This window comes from Nymphaea colorata, chromosome 13 (genome assembly GCF_008831285.2).
Source record: "Nymphaea colorata isolate Beijing-Zhang1983 chromosome 13, ASM883128v2, whole genome shotgun sequence".
Taxonomy (NCBI): Eukaryota; Viridiplantae; Streptophyta; class Magnoliopsida; order Nymphaeales; family Nymphaeaceae; genus Nymphaea; species Nymphaea colorata.
The window spans coordinates 5358608-5368869 of NC_045150.1; the positions used below are offsets into that span (position 1 = coordinate 5358608).

Below are 10262 nucleotides of genomic sequence, written 5' to 3' on the forward strand. Positions count from 1 at the left end.
AAGAATATTTTTCCTCTTCTGTTTTTGTTCTTATATCGGCACTTTTTCATCCAATGTGCTTATTGATCTAAGGGCATCAGTAGTAAGGTGTCTCATACATAGAGACTTGCGAAAATTCTTAGCCAGAAATTTCTATCTCCATCCCTGAACTAAAGACACATTAAAAATGCACCATATTAATGAAAGGGCTGCTGAGATAGCTGAAGACTCATGAATGTCAATGGATTTAGAAGTTTTTGGTTGATCTAAAGACTAAAGACACATTAAAACTAAAGACACATTAAAAATGCACCATATCTCTCTTCGGTTAGGCCACATTTGAATACTTGTATTAAAATGAGTGACATTAAAATGTCACATTTACTACCATGTAGTTGTCATAGTGGAACAAAAGTTTCAAGTTCCACCTACCACATCTTGTGATCTGAAACTTTTGATTCACCCATTTAGATGAAACTCTAATGGCCACCTCTCTCTCTCAAAAGTTTTACAAGTTTAGGTGGAACTCTAATCTGAGACTAAGGTTGTGTTTGTTTCATAGCGGATCTCACATCTGTGGTGACTTGAGATCCATAGATTTAAGGTGGACCTTCCCCATCTAATATTAAATCAATGGTTTTTAAAACGTAGCATGAATTTTTAAATCCATATTACTTTTATCTTCCGTTTAAACTATCTCTCAAAACAAAACTTTTTATATTCAATGTTCGAAACCTAAAGTCCTATATTTGTTTTACCATGGAACGATTTCTGACTCCCAATCAAATACCACGTATTCAAACGTGGCCTTAGGGGGGAGATGCTCCTCAGACTGTGATGACCACTTGGGCTGCTGCTCAATTTGAATGTCTACTAATTGACGAGAGGATTGCTTCTTGCTATTGTAGGAAAAAGCGACGAAGTTCGAAAACCCGCCCCCCCGCGCACCCCCTGGCTCTCTCTCGTCAGGCCCCGTCGTACTCGATGGAGGGAAGGGAGAGGAGACATCGGACGGCGAAGGCGAAGCCCAAGAAAGAGGAGGAGGAGGTCGAAGAAGAAAGGGTCCTTCCAGATATCGAGGATTTCTCTGTGGAAGAAGTCCAAAAGATCAGGGCGTCCCTGCTCAGATGGTACGATACGAACCAGAGAGTGCTGCCATGGAGGAGCAGCCAACCAAAAGAAAAAGATGGTGCCAATGATGAGAAGACGAAGGAGGAGGAAGAGATTCGTGCGTATGCCGTCTGGGTCTCGGAGGTGATGCTGCAGCAGACTCGAGTTGCGAAGGTCATAGACTACTACAACCGTTGGATGCAGAAATGGCCCACTCTTTATCACCTCGCCAATGCGTCTCAGGAGGTAATCTGTATTCTTATTTTGCATTTTTTTTCAGCATTTCTCTTCATCACCTGAACAGTTTCTAACTTCAGAAATTTTGGGAAGTTGTTGAAGAATGCGGACTTTCTCGAATACTTTTGTTTATTTTTTGTGAAGCGGAAACCATCATAACCGAGCCCTGGTTGGCCGCAATTTATATAGCAAACTTGGAAGAGTGAATTGGCTCCCAAATTCTGCTCTATATCTGTTGCGCTCTCGATGTCAATCACTAAAAAGAGGTCGTTCTCGTCAAATCCTTTTGGTGATTCATGGAAACTGTTTTGTTGCCTCCCCATCAAAGCTTTCATGCTTCATCACCTTTATTGCAAATTCATTTGGTCTCTGAAGACATTTTTTGCTCGAAATTTTGTCTCAGAAGTATGGGTTGGATACATTTATACCTTTCTGTATAGTCAACATGCGGTTCATTTTATTACTAGTTTAGTGGGGCTAGGAATTAAGCTTCACCAACCAAAATGGAGTTGAAGAAGGAGAGTCACTACAAAAACCAATATTTTGGAAGATTGCGCCTTCAAGCTTGTTATTCCAATAACCAAACTTATGGTAGCAAGGAGATGGAAGGCTATTACATATTTTAAATTTTCTTAATCAGGTTGTGCTTCTCAGAGAATGCAGATATACTTGTATCTTTTTTTTTTGGTTTACGAGATACAATTGTTTTCTGCCACTTTCTGACCCAATGGCCTATTTGGGAAGGTTTATGACCAACTGAAGGAACAACTCGAGCACTCCAAAGTACAGGGACAGGCTAGGTGTAGCTCTTTGGACTTTACGGTGCAAACAACAATGTTGGTGTGGGAATTTTAAAATGGCAATAACGATGCCTGGGATCAATGGCCTTCCGAAAGGTCCTCATGGTGGTCGTTGAATGATAGCGGTACTCTGGCTACGAGCATGGGGACATCGGTTTGAAGCTTAGGGCAGCCGTTTCTTGTATAAAAGGAGGATAGGACCACTAATTACATACCCTTAAGGCCTTAACACTACAGTATGGGGCCACTGTTTTGCTGTGAAACCATATTCTGCTTTGCGTTCATAGTTAACAACTTTTCAACAATTTAGGCTTGTTTCTGAAGAACTTCAATTACTTTGCTGCATTCTGATTTTTGTAGCATTCTTGCAGGAGGTAAATGAGATGTGGGCTGGATTAGGTTACTACAGGCGTGCTCGTTTTCTTCTAGAGGTACAATACATGACCTGATTGCTGGTTTATTTTTTCCAATAACCTATACCCCAATTGTGTATTGGACCAAGCTCATGCTCTTTATCTCTCTCTCTCTCTCTCTCTCTCTCACACACACACACACACACACACACACACACACAAACAATTACTGAAGTGGAAAATAAGTGCAAGCTATATCAACTGGATCCCACTGCATTTAATTTGATATGTTTGCAAAAGGTTGGACCTTGGATCATGTTATCTTAGTGATTAACATGATTTATTTAGTCACCAGTTTCTGACACAATATGTGCCATTACATTTTTGAAACCCTTGGAAAACTTATGCCCTAATAATATGTTCCAGAAACCATCTTATATTAAATAAACCATATACATCATATCCGTAAGGTCAGAAAATGATGAATAAATAAATGAGGGAATGATGACTGGTCGTTATTGCTCAATAGTTCCAGAATTAAATTAGGAACACGTATAAATTCCTCATGCACCTACCATGTGATGCATGCAGCATGGACTAAAATCTCGACAAAAATGGAAATTTGGCCTTCCATAATTCTGAGTTTGTCATGGAATAAATATGGATCTTCATTCTTATTCTGCTTCTTTTATTTGCTTGTGTAAATGATGATTCATAAATGCAGGTGAAGGTTACTGGATGTCGTTCTTCCATCTTTGTTTTTATATCGACTAGGAAAGTAGTTGTGGCAATTGATGTAAGAGTATTAAAGATATGCAGATCATCATGTTCAAGAGCATGAAAAACTAATTTATCCTCTAAGTTGATTATGCTAGGGAGCAAAATCAATTGTAGAAAAGGGTGGCAAGTTTCCAGGGACAGTAGACACCCTTCGGAGGGTCAAGGGAATAGGGGATTATACGGCAGGTGCCATAGCTTCCATAGCATTTAACCAGGTCAGCTTCTGTACTCGTCCTTTTCTCTACCATGATGAATATGAAAGTCATTTTAAATTCTTGTCTCCTTCATAAATGGATTCATCATGACTCAACGATCACAGGCAGTACCTGTGGTTGATGGCAATGTGACCAGAGTTGTCTGCAGACTTAAAGCCATTTCTGCAAATCCAAAAGATTCTGCTACAGAAAAGTGTTTATGGTGAGTTCTCCTACCATCCTCAATGACAACTTGGCTCCTCAGAGAATGAAGATGAGATGCTCCAAATGAAAGTGTTCGCAACACATACAAAAAGGGTGGGTACCCCAAAAGCTGACCATTAATGACTAGTTTGAATACCTGGAGGCAAGCACAATAATAAAGGGCAAGGGCAAATTTTCAGGTAATGGAAAATCACACAGGTCAAGAATGATTAGGAGATGGAACTCTTCTGGACTGCGGATTTTTAACAGCCTTTCTTTGTATAGGAGCGACACTGAACAGAGTTACAGAATCAGACATTAAATTGGGAATAATCAGCAGCCTGCTTAGAGTCATTGACTACCCATCTAAGGCCTTGTGTAGTTGCGAAACATGATCTGCACTTCAAGAAACTAACTGAAAATTTCTTAGAAAAAGAGAAGTAGCTGTTTACAAATAACTATTCAATCAATACAGAGTTAGAATTTTCTTTAGGGTAAGCTTTTGAATGACAATGTTTCTTGATGCACTGCAGGAAACTAGCTGGGCAATTAGTTGATCCCATCAGACCTGGAGATTTTAATCAGGCACTCATGGAACTAGGATCCACTGTGTGCACAAGATCAAGCCCAGCATGTTCTGCATGTCCCATTTCTTATCAGTGCCGTGCACTTCTGATGTCAAAAGGTCATGACACAAATAATAAAAGTCGAGAAAAGGGCACTAACCACATCTTAGTTACAGATTATCCTATGAAGGTGGCTAAAGCAAAACAAAGGCACAATTTTGCTGCTGTTTGTGTTCTTCAAATTAGAAAGGAATCTCAACCTAACCTGTGGAAGATGGACAGTGACCAAGATGTTTTTCTCCTTAAAAGGAGACCCAATGATGGGCTGCTTGCAGGGCTTTGGGAATTTCCATCTGTTCTTCTGGACAAACATGAGACTGATTCAAGATTGAGGAGGGTAGCACTGAACCAGTACTTGAAAAGGTTATTGGGTATTGATGTCATGAAGAATTGCAAGGTTATTATGAGGGAGGATATTGGAGAATATGTCCACATTTTTTCCCATATTCGACTACATATGAGCATCGAGTGGCTAGTACTTCATCCGAAATGTAAGTTCAGTTCTGTGCAATCTTCTCTGCTTTTTGTTGCATAAGAATTTTATCTTTAAACCTTCAGAGTTGAACACTCACATGGGTTTTGCTAAAATTCTTTGGCTATCTTTGGCTGGGTTTTATATCTGTACTATCAAAGTAAAAGGCCAAGGAAGTTAATGTGGGACAGGTTATTTTTAAACTCCGTTGGAGAGTTGAACACTCACATGGGTTTTGCTAGTCTTTGGACATCCTGGCTTGGGTTTATATCTGTAGTATCAAAATAGAAGCCAAGGGAAGTTCATGTGGGACAGGTTCCTTGTACCTTTCAATGAGTATTGAATCCTGTGAGGATCATACCTAGGCTATTATGTTATTTCAAAATTATTCACTTAGGTATGTTATTGATCTTTGCTTTGATAAGGATGTCATTGTACAAAAAGTCACCACAAATTTTCCGTGCCATGCAGGTGGATTAGATTCTTTATTGCATGGGGAGAATCAAGATAGTGCTGTTTGGAAAACGGTAGATGGGACTGCCATCAGGACAATGGGACTAACATCCGGCGTGAGAAAGGTATAAAAGTTTCATGTTTCGGTCAACAGGAAGACTATACAAAAACTTGAAATGCTAATATTTCAATAAAAAACTTGCCATGAACATTCAAGTAGGCTTCCTGGACTGGGCCATAAGAGTTATTTCATGAATTTGGGAAAGTGATCCTTCAATTCAATGAAAAAAGAATAGATGCCTCAATTTCCATGAATATCCTAAATTCAACTATATCCTACCCTATCAAATCCTTTCCCCCTAACCAACCTTTTGTGTTACTTTGACCAATCTACGAGCTCTTCAATTGGTTACCAGAATCCAGCATCTTATGTGACATAGCTTTCCATGTTTTCATCTGTTAGATAACGGCTATCAGACTATTGGTAGGATGTTCTCATTATATCCCTTTGTATTAATGCATGTGGTCTCCTTTTTTCTTTGATAAAGGTATACCACATGATGGAGGAATTCAAGCAAAGCAATTTGCAAAAAGGAAAACGAGAGGTGAAGAAAAGGAAGAAGGGCTAGAGTTCGTGATTGCATGCCATGATAATGATTGCTACTTTGAGAAGCTCCGATTGCCTTCGATGATTTATTGCGGTTAGTTGTGATATATGGATGACCCTAAAATTTTGGGACTTTTTTCCAAAGCAGAAATAGTGCAAAAGCTTTTTACAATAACAAATCATAGCTGTCATCTATTGACTTCATAAGGTCAGACCCTGTATGTTTGTCTAAATAATAGAAAAAAAAACAATTTAAAAAACAAAAGCTTAAGTAATCATGGGCTAGTGATCGAGCATTCGATGTGATCATCAAGTCTCCAACAGTCCAACTAAACTGTCTCGTCCTTCATCTGATCGCTAGCACTTGAACAAAATCTCTATAAAAAGTAAAATCACAAAGTTTACTCCCAGCCAAGCACAAACTAATTTGAACCTCACATAAAAGTAACAAGACCTGTATACAGAGACAAAATTCATCAACTCTTATGCACTAAACAAAGTAATGCAAGCAGTAAACGTGCATATGCAAATGTATATAAGTAACTTAATTATCTTTCATCACTTTCGGTGCCTTGCACCAATTGATGCTGGAACAATATTTTTAGTTTCAACAACTATTGCAGGAACTAAATGCAGTTAAGACATAGATGAAAATAGGCTTAATGATTGAGTATTTTATCATGCAATTTCTTTTCGAAGGTGCAGTTAATCTCCAGATTTCATTGGATGATCTTGTAGGCAGGGAAAAACGTATCATGTCAATGAGTCTTGCACTACTCAAAGCATCCTGTATCCTGGACTGGAGGCTTGATATTTCACCATCAAAATTATTATTATTGCTACTTTTTTACCATGTTGATAAACTAATTTACATGTAACACGCATGTGCCAAAATCATACTCATATCCATCCAAGGTAAATAATATATAATACAAACATATTTTAATTCATTCACATGCTCGAACATCTATCATATGCATTAGTCAAGCAACAAATTTATGCACCTGAATGTTGCATCATAACAAAATTTCATATGCATCAAAATTCCATAACATGGCATGGTTCATAACATAAGGCTATAAGTTTAATCTTCCGCTAATGGGTCACACTCACCTTTGAGTAGTACTTAGGTGTTGAACGAAATTCCAACAACGTGCATCTATATTTCACGCCAATGACAAAGTTTAACATTCAACATAAAATGATTTTGTTTGAAGTTAAGAACAACCCCCCCATATCCCACCCCCAACACACACACACACACACACAGAAATATTGAGAGAGATGGTTAATCCCACATTACTGAAAAAAAGAAAAAGAAAAAGAGAAAATCCCTCGCCCTCCCTCACAATCCCCACTTCCTCCTCATCCATCATGCCCAGTGTTCCTTCCTTGATTGTCCAGCATGATTATGGATTTCGGAGTAGAACATCAAGATCCTTTTCCAATATTTTAGATTTATTTATTGCTCTTTTTTATTTGGATCCAGATCCATGGGTTCTCTTTTAGTCTATATAATGGTGTTAAGATTCATTTGTAAGCATAGATCAGCTTAAATGGAAAACCCTAATCTTTCTTCGTGTTTTGTCCTTCTTTTGTATGACTGGATGAGTAGCAGGAATTGGTGTTACTGCTAGGTGTCGTGGAGAATGGCGAATGGACATCTCTGATCCAGCTTCTTCACCTTAAACCTACTTTGAATCCATCCCCATACTTGATCCAAATTCCAAACCTATTATTTTTCCCTCTAATCTAAACCTAAGTCAACTTCGAAATGCAAAACCCAAATGCCAACCTCAACCTTGGTTCAAACCCATGTCCAGGCCTAAATCCAATCTAATACTGAACCTGCACCATTACCCAAACCAGTATATAAGCTCAGACCTGATTCCAAATTAGAACCACTTGACTTGAAACTGATACCGCCCTCCCATATGCACACATCTAGAGCTGGCAAATTTGATTCTTTGAGGACGACTCTTTTCAACCAGAGGAGAATGACGTATAGTGGAGCATCAAGATCTATTTCCAATATTTTAGATTTCGTTTATTGTTCTTCCTTCTCTTCCTGTTCATTGATGACAAATCTCATAGTATAGTACTTCTTGGATCATATCATACACCTGTGAAAGCTGATCACATTTCATTGCGTGTCACGTCGTGAGGGAGGAATTCCTCTGGGCAAATTATGGTTTTTCACCAAGGGCGTGGATCGTTAATATGTTAATATCAAGCCTTCCCACCCACATTGACTTCCCTGATCTCCTGCTTGGCTTGTTTCAAAGAGCTTGACTTTCAAGTTACTGTTCGAGATGGAGTGGAAGAAGGGAGGAGACTCTCGAAACGAGGAAAAGGATCCAATTCCTTCGAAAGAATGCGTCCCTTCCTCGTTCTGATTCCCAATCAAACCTCCCCTGGGAGAGTTCAAGATTTTGCTTTTCTTCTGGCTCTCACACCAACCTTTCCACATAGTAGCCTCAGATAGCATCATGTACGTCTATGAATGTTCCCAATCCTTGAGAATGAGGAGCATATCTCTAGACCTTGATCTAAAGGAAAGCAGCCAGTTGGTTCGGGCTGTTAGTCAAGTCAGGTCCTACCCGGCAAGCCATCCAAGCGAGTTGGTCTGACGTCTGTGATGAAAAAAAAGGCCAGTAGTGCGGGACCTACTAGCTGGCTCACCGGCTATCACCGAGTGGCTTGCAAAACTATCTCACATGTATAAGGTGTGGCATTCTCAAGTAGTTTGGTTTGATTATTGTAAACTATTGTTTGCCCCTATTCCTAGTAGTGCTTTTATTTTCGTCTGTGCTGTCTCAAACTCACTTGCTTCGCAACTCACATAGTCCACAGTGGTAGGCTCTGCTCACCTTCCTTTAGTCTCACAGAATAAGTCATCCATCCTACAACTTTGCTCGCTTTGTAGACTCTTGTAGGCTCGTGTAGACGATCACTCTACGCTCACAGGCTCAACATTCTTGGAAAATAATTGAGGTTTTTTCTGTTTTTGCGATCAAATTGGTGTTGTGTCTCAAGCATATATCATCACCGGCATTTGACTGAGTTGGGGGCCGTAACTACAGTCAGTTGGCACCATATGCTTTGAAAAATAGGAGAAATAGCCAGGAAAGGTGGCCTAGGGCTTGATCTCATAAAACCAAAGACACCCCGAGCAAGACAAGGTACAACTGTTGAGAAGGAAATAGACATGATCAATAGAACCCGGCTGGATCCGAATGGGGATAGTGGTACCCATTCCTCACCAGTTATGTAAACACAAGGTTTGCTCCAACCTAGGAAAGGAAGGATGGTCCCAGACCTATCTGACCTACTCATAAGGGGTGGCATAGCGCAGCCCTCATCGATGTGAGTGACTGGACACCACATATCGACATTGATTTGCAGCCATTGGGAAGGGAACCGAAGGAGGCAGTAGGAACGACAGAGGCGGGAAGCTACCACTTCTAGTTATGTTATGGACCATCGTTATGGTCTAGAATAGAAGCGAGTCGCTTCCGGTGTAGTTGTAGTCACATTAATAACAACAATCTGAATCAACCCTAATGCAATTCGCTCGCAAAGTCACGAGCAAAGCCCTCTTTGTGAGTGCTTTGTGGGCTTTGCTCATCAATTGATGTAGGATCTCGACCAACAAAACAAGAGATTTCTAAACTCATACTGGGGAGAAGGGAAATAAACTACGACATTCACTGACACAGGGAGCCGCTTCGCTAGTGGGTGTGAAGGTCAGGTCAGGTTGATCAGTGTGCCTAAAAGGCTCTTTTTGTCACACCCCAATCTTTTGACCCTCAAATAATTTTTTTCTCTTAAACATAAAGCATTGAGGTGCGATGACACAACAATTCAAAAAAGAGGGAGTTATGTCATTCGAAACATTGAGGCAAACTTTCATTTATATAACAATTTCAGTTCATACAAAATCACGTCTGTACATAACAAAAGTGCCACAAAATGCCCAACAAAAACAAGACAACAATAAAATCAAAATAAGACGCGCTAGCACTACAAAAGACCCAAAACCTCTCCAGTATGATGTGAATGAAGCCAACTGATCAACCTGCTGCCCTGGGTTTGCCAAAACATGAAAAATGAAACAACTGAAGGCTTAGCCTTTGAAGTATGACAACAAGCCAGTAAATCCCCAAACCTTTTAGGTATGAGCTTAAATATGAGATAATCATAATTATAAAAACAAATCATCATCATGTCGTGATATGGCCTTGTTACATGACTTAACAAGAAGGCCTTTCACATATACCATGACAGGTAAAGGCCACTCAATAGTCATGATAATATAATTCCAATTCCAATGCAAGGCATGCATAAATATATCATTCTCATTCATTTCATTCACATGCACATCATTCAGATACTTTTCATTCATATTCTTTTCATTTTCATTAGTTTCAGTGAATTGACAGTTTTT

The 10262-nt window shown here is 39.5% G+C and overlaps 1 protein-coding gene across 3 annotated transcripts; it reads left to right on the forward strand.

Moving 5' to 3' along the window:
• Positions 1-751: 751 nt before the first annotated feature.
• On the forward strand, positions 752-7795 carry LOC116267092 (adenine DNA glycosylase). Of its 3 annotated transcripts, none has more exons than XR_004175510.2 (8): positions 752-1335; positions 2498-2557; positions 3355-3474; positions 3579-3676; positions 4191-4774; positions 5227-5333; positions 5757-5909; positions 7431-7795. XR_004175510.2 is itself a non-coding variant. In XM_031648659.2 (7 exons), the coding sequence occupies exons 1-7, from the start codon at positions 817-819 to the stop codon at positions 5835-5837; spliced, it is 1569 nt and encodes a 522-aa protein (XP_031504519.1). In that variant the 5' UTR covers positions 752-816; the 3' UTR covers positions 5838-6006. The 3 variants fall into 3 exon arrangements, 1 of the variants encoding a protein (XP_031504519.1); XR_007575176.1 differs by having other exon boundaries at positions 7434-7795; XM_031648659.2 differs by lacking the exon at positions 7431-7795 and having other exon boundaries at positions 5757-6006.
• The last annotated feature ends 2467 nt before the right edge of the window (positions 7796-10262 follow it).

Excerpts from the sequence above, each read along its gene's own strand:
- LOC116267092 (XM_031648659.2), top strand. The coding sequence starts at position 817 with ATGACCACTTGGGCTGCTGCTCAATTTGAATGTCTACTAATTGACGAG. Across the intron at positions 2,558-3,354 it reads GTGCTCGTTTTCTTCTAGAG|GGAGCAAAATCAATTGTAGA; the intron begins GTACAATACATG and ends TGATTATGCTAG. Across the intron at positions 4,775-5,226 it reads GCTAGTACTTCATCCGAAAT|GTGGATTAGATTCTTTATTG; the intron begins GTAAGTTCAGTT and ends CGTGCCATGCAG.